Source organism: Leopardus geoffroyi, chromosome X (assembly GCF_018350155.1).
Source record: "Leopardus geoffroyi isolate Oge1 chromosome X, O.geoffroyi_Oge1_pat1.0, whole genome shotgun sequence".
In the NCBI taxonomy this organism is placed as follows: domain Eukaryota; kingdom Metazoa; phylum Chordata; class Mammalia; order Carnivora; family Felidae; genus Leopardus; species Leopardus geoffroyi.
Window position 1 is genome coordinate 32,278,582 of NC_059343.1, and position 13,150 is coordinate 32,291,731.

General features: G+C 44.7%; 1 protein-coding gene across 2 annotated transcripts; it reads left to right on the forward strand.

Moving 5' to 3' along the window:
- The first annotated feature begins 1,841 nt into the window (after positions 1-1,841).
- On the forward strand, positions 1,842-2,447 carry LOC123594315 (histone H2A-Bbd type 1-like). Of its 2 annotated transcripts, XM_045471096.1 has the most exons (2): positions 1,862-1,963; positions 1,997-2,447. In XM_045471096.1, the coding sequence occupies exons 1-2, from the start codon at positions 1,953-1,955 to the stop codon at positions 2,337-2,339; spliced, it is 354 nt and encodes a 117-aa protein (XP_045327052.1). In that variant the 5' UTR covers positions 1,862-1,952; the 3' UTR covers positions 2,340-2,447. The 2 variants fall into 2 exon arrangements, with proteins under 2 accessions (XP_045327051.1, XP_045327052.1); XM_045471095.1 differs by having other exon boundaries at positions 1,842-2,447.
- The last annotated feature ends 10,703 nt before the right edge of the window (positions 2,448-13,150 follow it).

Genomic DNA, 13,150 nt, shown 5'->3' on the forward strand with positions numbered 1-13,150 from the left:
ACGTACTATGAAACGTGATTGCTTTGTAGGATGAAGTTTGTCCAACCAGTGATTCAATTTGGTTAATTATACATTTATATACATATCATAATCTTAAACATAAAATACATTAGCACCAGTTTATGTTATCAGTAAAAGTTTATAAGTTTAGGAAGAACATACCTGAGTAGTAGATAAATGCATATTTGTGTTATAGTTAACACTGATACAAGAGAAAGGACTTAGTTGTTTTCATTAAATCTAAACGATCGAACTAGTCCTGTTTGCCAAAGATTTACTTAAATTGAATTTGATATCTTAAAATAGTTGTGATTTAGTTTCTGGGAGAATATATATTGTTTAGATCTACCTCATTTAAAGTATCATAGTTCAGTTTCCTTATTTTCAAGAAAATTTGGAAATACTCAATGTGTGTAAGCAGTTATTTATCTAGAAATGCAATTTAAGAACAGAGCTCCCTTAATTTAAGAGATTTTATAATCTGTTAATATCATCCAGAGGTAGGAAAACATTGTACACTCACACAGTCAAAGGTGAAGACCTTTGTGTATTAAAGACAGAGACATATGGGCCCAGACAAGTAGAGCTTATAGCTTCAATCCTATAATTTCAGGCATATGTCAAGTATAACACAGAAACAGCAAATCTCATCAGTCCAGAAATCAAAAAGCTCTTCTCCCCTCAGAGAGTATGCAGTTCTTAATGGATTTGAACAAAGACTGGAAAATGAGGTTGTGTTTTGTCTTTCACCCAAAAGAAACTAGATCTCTTTGGACTCATTTTGAGAGATTTCCACATGGTCAGATCCTAAAACCAAACTCTGAACCATTTTTTTTTTTTTAAATGTTTATTGTGAGAGGGAGAGAATGAGTGAGCAAGCAGGGGAAGGGCAGAGAGAGAGGGAGACAGAATCCCAAGCAGGCTCCATATTGCCAGAGTGGAGCCCAACGTGGGGCTTGAACCCGTGAACCCTGAGCTCATGACCCGAAACAAAATCAAGAGTTGGATGCTTAACTGACTGAGCCACCCAGGCAACCCCCCCCCCCCCCAGTCATTTTGGTTAACAATAAAAATAAATTATTGGCTGTAAATGAACAAAAATGAAACAGAAACACCAAGTTAGCAGAGAAGGAAATTAAAATTATTACAAATTTAAATTAGAAAAAATCAACAAAGTGCTCTTGGTGCTTTGGATTCACCTAGAAGAAATGAGACACGCCTGGGTATTAACTGAGAATGAGGTACACTTTTTTGTCTTTGCATTGTATCTGGCTCTGACTGGTGAATCTAGTGGGCATATCACTGTGACCTCCAAAACAGTTAGAAGATATTTTCAAAGAGAGTGAACTCATGACCTTTATATCAATGTAACGTGAAAATGTGTTAAGAGTCTTCACTGATGAGAAATTGGCGGATATTGTAACCAATCCAGAAGAGAATCCAAAGAACGTAGAAATATTGGTAATGTTTAAATGTGTCAACGGGGGCAAAATTGGGTTTCGTTTGGACCTCTACTGGACAAAGCATTCAGTATGTGTGTCCGTGACTGGCAATTTACAAAGGGCTGTCAAAGAGCTCAAAGACCATGGAAGGCCGGGACCAGGTAACCTGGAGGGGAGTGTCCTCAAGACAGAGCACTGTGTCAGTGGAAAGGTTCCCGTTCTTGTTTGTACTAGACTGTTGAGGGCCAGGAGAAAGAGTTCCCTCGTAAAGAGGGTCCAGTGCAGTCAACAGGGAGACCAGGTTTCTGTCATGGATGTGTCCAGGCCAGTCCTGAGCAGGGCACAGTGACATCAGCGACACCAGTGACATCATAATGTCGGAGGTGTCATATAAGCAGCTCCCTGACCAGTGAGGGGCACACTTGGTGGGAGTCGGCGCCCACATCCTGCCACCCTCGGGCGAGCGGGACGGTCAGGCCGGGCCGATCGGGTTCCCACCCAGCACGCGGCATGTCTGGGAGGCGCCGCCGCCAGCACCGTCGCAGACAGAGGAGGCGCCGCCGCCGGGACCGTCGCAGACAGAGGAGGCACGCGGTATCCCGCTCCAGGAGAGCCGAGCTGCAATTCCCGGTCAGCCGCGTGGAGCGTCTGCTGCGAGAGGGTCGCTACGCCCGGCGCCTGAGCACATCCACCCCGGTCTTCCTGACCGCCGTTCTCGAGTACCTGACGGCCAACATCCTGGAGCTGGCGGGCAAGGAGGCTCTGGACAGCCACAAGATGCGCATCACCCCGGAGCACGTGCAGCGAGCCCTGGGCAGCAACCAGCACCTCAAGGGTCTCCTCGAGAACACCACCTCCCCTCGGGTGGATGGGATGCCCCGAGTTCGGAAGTGGTGATGCCCGCGCCCCCTCGTCCGGACCCCGAAGCCGCCCACAGATGAGGGAGGCGTGGCCTTGTGTCTGCACGTGACATTAAAGGAGTTAACTCCAGGGCCGTGCCTCTGACCGGTGTCTGTTTCTGTCATTGGGAGGTAGCCGGAGGTGTCTGTCAGACATCCGGGAGGAGACCTCCCACGGGAGGTGGAGGGTGGACGGGGCGGTCAGTGTGGGATGCTGGACTCGGGCGGGCATTCCGGGGAGCGGTTTCGCTGGGGACGGAGCGGGAAGCGGCCCTGAGGGAGTAGCGGGTCAGGGGGAAGAGACTTCCTCGCTGGCGCTGAGCCAGTCCAGGCTTGTGAGGCCAGGAGGCTGGCGGGGTGGGGGTGGCTCTCCCAGGCATGTTGAATGCCCAGAAGGAGGGTGGGGGCTGAAGACCACGACTGAGGTGCCACAGGCCTTATTCCTGACCGGAGACCACGTGGAAGTCAGGAGGTGATGGCCGTGGGGGTGGGTGGAGAGGGTGGCATAGCAGCCGACGCGCACTTAACGGGGCCAGGGCTTCGCGTGGAGATTGAAGATTGAGGAGCGACGGGGAAGCCATGAAGAGGTACACGTAGAAGGAACTATGCTCAGGTTGATTTGATGGCCTTCTACCCCGCCTCATTCCAAAAAAGGGCTCGAGGTAGGGATTATTAGCTAGTGCTGCGGTGCTCTGTGGAGTATATCCTTCCGCCCTCTCTCGCGGACACTGGTCACCCGTATAGTACTAGGAAAGGTAGCATCTGGCCTCAGACATGCGATCCTAGACGTTCTTTTTAAAAACCATTTGTTAACGTTTCTCTATTTTGAGAGAGAGCATACAGGGAAGGGGCTGAACGAGAGGGAGAGGGAGAATCCCAAGGGAACTCCCTACCACCGGCGCAGAGCCCGATGCGGGGCTCGATCCCAGGAACTGTGAGATCATGACCGGAGCCAAAACCAACAGTCAGACCCTGGACTGAGCCTCCCAGGTGTCCCAATCCTATGAAGTTCTTAATGGTTATTGTTAATAGATTTATTTAGAAATATAGTCCATTATAAACTCCTGTAGTAATCCCATTCTCCATGAAACACCTAACCCGTCTACGATCATATACTTGATGGAGCAACATAGAGTTATCAGTGGCCGAATACGTGTTTGGAGAGGTACAAGTGTGTTCCGTGTAAGTTCTGTCCCAAGTGCTGGACTCAGGAGGACATAGAGTTCTTACAAAGACTCTTGTGGTGTTTTGGGTTAAAAAGAGTTGTCACGTCAAGTGTTCTGGCAGTCTTTCCCCTTCCTGTGACTGTCAACATTTAATATTTTCTCCGGTTCATCATGTGCTCAAGGCCCACCCCCACCCCCCCTCCCCCGCAGCCCCCTGGACTGTCACAGAGGGCTGGTCAGAGGTTGCCTAGGCAGCGTCGACAAAGGGATCAGAGGAGCTGGGTTGGCCATCCCAGTTCACCGCTTTGTGGCCATGTGATGTGGGACACTCCTCTGTTGCCTCTGAAAAGCACTTTCCCGTGTGAAATGGGGATAATAAGGGGTCCCCCATCTTTGGAGTTTTGCAAAGATTAAGTCATTGCGTGCCTGTCAACTGGCGCATAGCACAGCGCCCGGCACAGGGTGCGCCCTGAGTGCGTAGCTGCACGTCTCTCCCTTCCTGTAGACCACATGCTTAGGCGTGCTTCCCCAGGTGCCCCTGGCCTGGATCTCACGCGATGGCCGGGGGCCTGGGCCACTGGCTGTGAGACCGCAGCCTGCTGAACCTTGGGGGAGAGACAGAGTGGCACGCAGAGGAAGCAGCCAGAGGTACACCCAGGAACCAGACAGGCCTCAGCCTGGTTTCCTCTCTGCTCCCCTCTGCCTGGGGACTCACCCTCTCTCTGCTTCCTGCCACCAGTATGGTGTTAAAGTATGGTGTTGGCTTAGCCTTTACCTACTTCATAGGAGTGTCCTGACAATAATAGTGTCAGGGTTGTGTTTAGAGCTGATTTGAATATGTGCTCGTACAAATCCAAGAAACTTTTCTTGCTCCACGATGCCATTCAACCAAATAGTTACAGAAACCTCACTGTCAAGATGTCTGCCTTTCCAAGTTGTGATTTATTGTAGAGAGCCAGGAAGCCCTCTTTGCCTTAGCCAAGCCCAACTGTTACTCCTGTGTTCATTTGAGTAGCAAGCAGGCATCTCTCTCTCTCTCTCTCTCTCTCTCTCTCTCTCTCGCAGTTGCAGGTGGAGATTCGCCTTCACCTGGTTACAGGATAGCACCCACATTGCCACCTCATCCCTGAAGTTGAGTTTCTTTGTGACCAGGGCATGGTTTCTCATACTTCAGTGTCCTTCAGCCAACAGGGACTGCCTCCAGGGTGGGTCATGCCAGAGAATCAGTCATTATGCTAAGATCTTGATACGTTGATTAAATAGCTGTCTGATTTTTAGAAGCAGTTGATTTGGCTCATGGCTTTGGCTTGTTTTAGCACAAAATAGTCTCCTGGGTATTTCACCAGAACGCACAGCAGAGGAATTCTTTGAAGGCTGGAGATGTGAGAGTAGATGGGTAATCCATGTCTGGTTAGGAGACCTGTGTGGTCAGGTGGTAACCTTACAGTCCATGCAGGAGTCCACACTAATGGTCTCTGTGACACCTGTAGGGAGCCAGACTTCCTGGGCTCCTTCAGACTATCCAGCATCCAAGGTGGAATTTGGAGGTGGAGCTTCAGTGCCTTCGTGTTGGCAAGCCATCTTGAGTCACAGGGGCTTTGGACAATCGGGCAGAGCACTCCTGCCATCCCTGTAAGAACTGTGCTTCAGCTGTGCTTGTGGATTTCACAGGAAACATGGGGGCCAGGGCCAGTACAGGATGGGTGTAAATGCAGCCCCTGCCAAATCCCCCTCCTACACGTGCACAGGAATCCTCCACTCAGGGGAGGCAGGTGGAGAGGGGGAATCACTGCTCCTGGGAAAGAATGAGCCACCAAGTTTAGGCCCTTTGTGCATTTCAAAAAAGTGGGAGGTGGAGGATGGTGAGGAAGGACCAGCTCTGGCTTGGGCCCTGGATTGAGGACACCATTGATAACCAGTGCCCTGTTGGGAATGGGAAACTAAAACCAGAGTGAGTGGGGTCCGGGGCTGGGGGGTGTGTAGCTGCCAAACTAGGTCTGGGATCCAAAGGTGTATGAGGACAGGCTGAGGTCAGAGACGGGTCAGCACAGCAGAAAACATAATGTGTGAGAAGAGATGAGCCCAAGAGTTGAGTCTGGGGGAATCTGGAAGGTTGTGTGGGCTCGGGGTTGGCATGAGCACAAGGCATGGGGATTAGGCTGGGCTCCCACTGAGAACAGCCTTTGGGAACAGAGAGGTTTGAAGGCCCAGGCTCCCTTAGTTCCTCAATCTGACATCCTACAGGATGTGGCCAGACATCCTACAGGATGTGGCCAGAATGCAGGTAGCAGATGGGATCATTAGGCCTACAGTGATGTATTTACAGGAAAATTAATCAGCTGCCAGCATTTAAACTAAAGAATTTTTAACATAAAAAACCTCAGTCACTGGCTTCTCGGGTGAAGTCAACATGTCTGCACACACGTGTTTATTGTCACATGAAGATGTCTGGCTGCTGTCCCGTGACTACTGGGCCTCTCTGGTTTGCCACAGTGCTCACCCTTCACCGTTGTACCTCATGTATGACCCACGTCACTCCTTTACAGTACCGTCCCGTCTCTTAAAGTTGCTTGAGTTCGTTATCCTCACCATCCTAAAACCAGTTTTCTGAAGGGTCAAGTTCTCTCCTTCAATAGGTTAGAACAGCACAGTGCTCCTCACAGTTGTCTTTGGTATGGGGCCAGTATTTTCTGTTGTTCAGATAGATTGTGAACTGATATGTGGTCCTATTTTCCTAGGACTAGAATGGAGTTTACATTTGACTCTTCACTCGAATTCAGCAACATCTGAACTAGTATATACTCTGTTCAACAAGAAGACTCCACTCACTTCAATGTTGTGGCAAAACCCACGATTGCTGTAAAGGTCGCTAAAGGCCGACCATTTCCGAAGCGGTCGTAGCTGATCAGTAACATAATTTAATGATCTACATCAGTCCCTAAGTCACATTTGAATGGCACTGTAAGAGTGAATTTATTTTATTTTATTCCTTAAGGAGTGTGGTTTCAAATCTAGGAAAGGCCTCGAATAGGACCTGTATTTGATGTTTCATTTAGTGTTTCTGCTTCAGAGTCCTTCATGAACACAGAAGACTGGTACGTCATGTATTTAGGGTTTTGAAATCGCTGCGGGGAAAATCTCTCTCCACTGCATCTTTTTAAACAAAATCGAAAGGAAACCGGTTTGCGGCAAGGAGGCAGGTCAGGTAGTGTCGTTGTGGGACGCTTGGGTTCTGCCACATAGGATGAAAGGAATTCACCAACTCGACTGTGGAGGAGAGAGCTTTCATGACATACTGGGACAGAAGAGTGCCAGAAGAGGGAGGAAAGTCAGGTTCTGGTCTCCCACGGGTGTGGTTTCCTTGGGGGCGCATCAGCTTCCACAGCTATAAAATGAGGAGGTTGGACAAAATTGTTTCAGAGGTCTGCTCAAGGTGTACAATTACCAGTCTGAGCTTTTCCCAAGAAAAGTCTGTACTGACAGTGGGTAAATGGGGCACAGAGGACAGGAATTGTTTTTAGGGTGTCCTTTTTACAGCTGAGGCCACTTTGGCCCAGAGCTGACCCTCAGCTCTCCAAACGTCACATGGCCAATGGGCAGAACAGTGAGCATGCCAGTCCTGTTCTCGTACCTGTTGTTGGGGCTCCTCCGCTACTATAGCCTGAGAGATGAGCCTCAAGAGAGAAAGTGTGTAATACTCTCCTCTGGGATAAAGAAGCTACTCTCTTGGATACAGAGATGGCGGGGTTTATTGGATCTCTGGGTAAGCACGAGCAACAACTCTCAAGAACTTTTACTTGGGTTCTATTTCAGAAAGGGTTAGGATCAAGGACTGATTTTATGGTTCAGGCCTTTCAATTTGCAAATCCAGGTCTTCTTCCACTGGCCATTGTAATGGGGTGGGTGTCATGAACCCACCCCCTCAAATAAGGTGTTTTTGAGATTCTCTGTCCACTGACATGGTCTTGAAGGTGATTATGTGATGACATCAGAAGCCTGTGCTTAAGAGTTTCTTCTTGAGGTGTCTAAGTTACTGTCCTTTTTTATGGTTCTGAGACCATCCTTACTTGCTGAAGGCAAAATCTCTGGGCTGTAGATGGCTTATAAGGCCTTCAGGGAAGCATCAGTGTAAATCAAAATAACAAACTGGAGGAGACAGATACTTATGGCTGAGCTCAACTTGGTGATAATTCTCATAGGTAAAACTCTTGTGGGAGGGCATAACAATAAAAGTGCAACTACAGGTGAAATTACCTTTTTCTGTCATATGTAAAAGAAAAGGCAGAAAAAGAGTTTTTGACTCAGTGTCTGTAAGCATAATGATGTAACCCTTTTTCAAAAAAGTAGGGAATCGGTTCTAGACTTATGGATTTTAATAAAATCCCCTTGGTGCGTTAGAGTTCTCCAGAAAAAAAAAAAAAAACTGAACCAATAGGATATATCTATATCTATATCTATATCTATATCTATATCTATATCTATATCTATCTATATCTATATCTCTGCATGTGTGTACATATACATGTGATTGGTTCATGTGGTTATCTGATCTAACAAGTCCTAATTCTGTAAGGCAGTCCAGCAGGCTGGGAACTCTGGCCAGATTTCTACGTTACAGTGTGGCCAAATTCCTTGCCAAGAAATCTCAGTTTTTGTTCTTTAGACTTTCAACTGATTGTGCGATGGTAATTTCCTTTCCTTATAGTCAACTGATTGTAGATGTTAAACTCATTTAAAAAGTATCTTCACAGCAACACCTAGACTTGTATTTGGCCAGATGAGTCGGCACCATAGCCTAGCAAAATTGACACGTAAAACATAACCATTATAATAGGTAGGTCTGATGTGCATCCTCAGTTGAAAAGCACTGGCCTAGAAGATGCTAGATTGAAATTTTATAAGGAAGATTGCAACCAAGTATTTAAAAGTAATAAATGATGTCTGATAACACTATAGTGTTGTTGCCTGAATCACTGGAGAAAACCCTACCGGGACTCTGATAATCAGAAACATCTCATGGATAGTGAGACCATTGACAAATCTCTAGAGACTTTCCATACAATATATAAGATTTTAAACACTTACATTAATATTTTCTCTGTTAATATTTAACAAAGAGAAGTCCAAGTACTTGTTTTGATTTGAGAATTTTCTGTGCAACTCATCAATAGTAACATGTGCGGTAAATCCAATCATTTCTAGCACTTCTCTTTTTTTCATAAAGTGAAAAATCTTTATGACTTTCTGGCGACCCTGTGAGAAATCAGTTTAAAACCAAAGACAGTTTTAAGTGCAAAAGATAATGCAAAGTATTATTTTCTTTCAGTCTTCATTTTAGATTGTATTTTGGGAATGCTAAAATCAAAAGTTGCCGAGACATTTGCATGCTTAAGGTAGAATCATGAGAGCCTGAGAACGTGAATGGTTGTAGCTTGGCTGTCTACTAATTCAGTGTCAAGACAACATTTAAATAAATGTAGACAAGTCCTTAAAACTTCAGAAATGAGCTATTATTATTTTAGTTTAAAGAGAATACTCACAAGCATGTTGAAGTCAGAACAAAGGAATATTCTGGTGAGATACGGAATCTGCTACTTGGGCAAACTATGTATAGAGTAATATGGTAGGCTGAAATAAGGCTTTCTCAAATACTCAGGTCCTAATCCCTAGAATGTGGGGATGTTACTTTCTCTCTTGCAGATGGGACTTTTAGATTTAAGTTACAGATATTGAGGTGGGAAGATTATCCTGGATAATTGTGGTTGGCCCGAGAAATCGGAGTGCCCTTATATAAGGGAAGCAGAGGGAAATTTTAATACATAAGCAAAAGGCAATGTGACAACTGAAACGAGATGCTGTATGGCTGGCTTTGAAGATGGAGGAAGAAGTCATGAATAAAGAAATGCAAAGAATTCAGCTCTAGAAGCTGGAGAAGGCAAGGAAATGGATTTGACCTTGGAACTTTCAAAGGTCATGCAGCCCTGTTCACACCTTGCTTTTAGCCTGATGAAACTGATTTCAGATTTATGACCTAGAAGAGAATCAATGTGCATTGTTTGCAGCCACCATAGGAAGCTAATACAGGTGAAGGGTAATCTTTGACAACCACTTATTAAGAACTAACACTGGGGCACTTGGGTGGCTCTGTTGGTGAAGCGTCCAGCACTTGTTTTTGGCTCAGGTCGTCATCTCGCAGTTCATGAGTTATAAGCCCTGGGGTGGGGACTGTGCTGACAGCGTGGAGCCTGCTTGGGATTCTCTGTCTCTCCCCCTCTCTCTCTGCTCTTCCCCTACTCTCTCTCTCTCTCTCTCTCTCTCAAAATAAATAAATAAACTTTAAAAAAGAAGATGTGACAAATGCTCTAAGGAAACTTAGCCCTTTTCACAGAGAACAAACTAAATTCTGTGATTGCTTCAATATAATATTTGTGTTTTCTTAATTTACTTTTTATTTTTTATTCTGAAGTTAGTTAACATACAGTGTAGTCTTGGCTTCAGGAGTAGAACCCAGTGATGCATCTCATACATATGACAGCTAGTGCTGCTCCCAAAAAGTGCCCTTCGTAATGCCTGTCACCCATTTAACCCATCCCCCTACCCACCTCCCTTCCATCAACTCTCAGTTTTCTGTATTTAAGAGTCTCTTAAAGTTTTCCTCCCTCTCTGTTTTTATCTTATTTTTCCTTCCCTTCCCCTTTGTTCATCTGTTTTGTTTCTTAAATTCCTCATATGAGTGAAATCATATGATATTTGTCTTCTTCTTACTGACTTTGCTTAGCATAATACATTCTAGTTCCATCCACATTGGAATCTTACCGTTGGTAACATTTCATTCTTTTTCATCACCCAGTAGCATTCCATTGTGTGTGTGTGTGTGTATATATGTATATATATACACATTACATCTTAATCCATTCATCAGTTGATGGACATTTGGGCTCTTTTCATACTTTGGCTATTGTTGATAGCGCTGCTATAAACGTTGGGGTGCATGTGCCCCTTCGAAACAGCATACCTGTATGCCTTGGATAAATACCTAGTAGTGCAATTGCTGGCTTGTAGGGTAGTTCTATTTTTAATTTTTTTGAGGAACCTCCATGCTGTTTTCCAGAGTGGCTGCACCAGTTTGCATTCCCACCGATAGTGTAAAAGGGTTCCCCTTTCTCCACATCCTCACCAACATCTGTTGTTGCCTGAGTTGTTCATGTTAGCCATTCTGACAGGTGTGAGGTGGTATCTCATTGTGGTGTTGACTTGTATTTCCCTGATGATGAGTGATGATGAGCATCTTTTCATATGTCTGTTAGCCATCTGGATGTCTTCTTTGGAAAGGTGTCTGTTTATGTCTTCTGCCCATTTCTTCACTGGATTGTTTTTTCGGTGTTGAGTGTGATAAGTTCTTTATAAATTTTAGATACTAACCCTTTATCTGATACGTCGTTTGCAAATATCTTCTCCCATTCCATCAGTTGCTTTGTAGTTTTGTTGATTGTTTCCTTTGCTGTGCAGAAGCTTTTTCTCTTAATGAGGTACCAATAGTTCATTTTTGCTTTTATTTCCCTTGCCTCTGGCGACATGTCAAATAAGAAATTTCTGTGGCCAAGGTCAAAGAGGTTTCAGCCTATTTTCTCCTCTAGGATTTCGATGGTTTTCTGTCTCACATTTAGGTCTTTCATCCATTTTGAATTTATTTTTGTGTCTGGTGTAAGAAAGTGGTCCGTTTTCATTCTTCTGCATGTTTCTGTCCAGTTCTCCCAGTACCATTTGCTAAAGAGACTGTCTTTTTTCCATTGGATATTCTTTCCTGCTTTGTCGAAGATTAGTTGGCCATATATTTGTAGGTCCATTTCTCGGTTCTCCATTCTATTCCATCGATCTATGTCTGTTTCTCTGCCAGTACCGTACTGTCTTTTTTTTTTTTTTTTTAATTTTTTTTTCAACGTTTATTTATTTTTGGGACAGAGAGAGACAGAGCATGAATGGGGGAGGTGCAGAGAGAGAGGGAGACACAGAATCGGAAACAGGCTCCAGGCTCCGAGCCATCAGCCCAGAGCCCGACGCGGGGCTCGAATTCCCGGACCGCAAGATCGCGACCTGGCTGAAGTCGGACGCTTAACCGACTGCGCCACCCAGGCGCCCCAGTACCGTACTGTCTTGATGATTGCAGCTTTGTAATATAATTTAAAGTCTGGGCTTGTGATGCCTCCACCTTTGGTTTTCATTTCTTTTTTTTTTTTTTTTTAATTTTTTTTAACGTTTATTTATTATCGAGAGACAGAGCGGGACAGCATGAGCAGGGGAGGGGCAGAGTGAGGAGGAGACACAGAATCCAAAACAGGCTCCAGACTCTGAGCTGTCAGCACAGAGCCCAACGCGGGGCTCAAACCCACAAACTGTGAGATCATGACCTGAGCCAAAGTCAGACACTTAATTGACTGAGCCACCCAGGCACCCCAGAATGCTGGTGTTGTTTTGATAATGTTGCATTGAATGTGTAGATTGCTTTCAGTAGTATCAACGTTTTAGCAATATTTGTTCTTCCAATCCTTGAGCATGGAATGTTTTTCCATTTCTTTGTGTCTTCTTCAATTTCTTTCATAAGCTTTCTATAGTTTTCAGTGTACAGATCTTTTACCTCTTTGGTTAGGTTTATTCCTAAGTATATTAAGGTTTTTGGAGCAGTGTATAAATGGGATCAATTCCTCGTTTCTCTTTCTGCCGCCTCATTACTGGTGTATAGAAATGCATCCGATTTCCGTACATTGATTTTATATCCTGCGACTTTCCTGAATTCCTCTAGCATCTCTAGCAGTTTTTTGGTGGAAACTTTTGGGTTTTCCGTGTAGAGTATCACGTCCTCTGCGAAGAGTGAAGGTTTGACTTCTTTTGTGCCAATTTGGATGCCTTTTATTTCGTTGTCTGAAAGCTGAGGCTAGGTCTTGTAACACTAATATTTGATTCTGAAGGGTCCAGGAGCTCTTTGAAATTCTTGTGAACAAACTTATTAGAACTGAACCAGATTTGGAAAAAAATTTTTTTTACTTTTGTTCCTTTTCAGATTCTCTTTTTTGCAAACCTCCCGTAACGTTCTGTGTGCATTCGGGTTTTGTCCTTCAAATTTGTCTGTTACATTCTGAACCAACATGCCATTTTACTTCATACAGAAACATTCTGTTTTAAACAAAGAAACAAAAAACCCATGTCATCTTGAAACTCCTAGTGGACTCTCACTCATGTATGTTAGTTATAACTTTTAAGCAAAATCACTTGTATTTTATTGTGAAAACTACAGGGTGAATAATTGTGAATTTCTTTCATGTTAGTGGATTTAGCAGATTTCATGAACACACCTACCCCAGAATTACTCAGCCACATACTAATATAACTTCTCACTGTGGCAGAAATGACCATGGTCATGGGCAGGCTCAAAAATAGAGCCTCTTTGTAGCATGTGCAAATAAGAAGCAAAAATATACGAACTAGAAATGTACTTAGTTATCAGTGTTTCAACATTCTGTCTTAAAAATTATCTAGGCATCTATGGGATGCCTGGGTGGCTCATTCAGTGAAGCATCCAACTCTTGGTTTCGGCTCAGGTCATGATCTCACAATTCATTAGAGTCTTGCATAGGGCTCTGTGAGC

Coding starts and splice junctions, on each gene's coding strand:
- LOC123594315 (XM_045471095.1), top strand. CDS start 1,953: ATGTCTGGGAGGCGCCGCCGCCAGCACCGTCGCAGACAGAGGAGGCGC.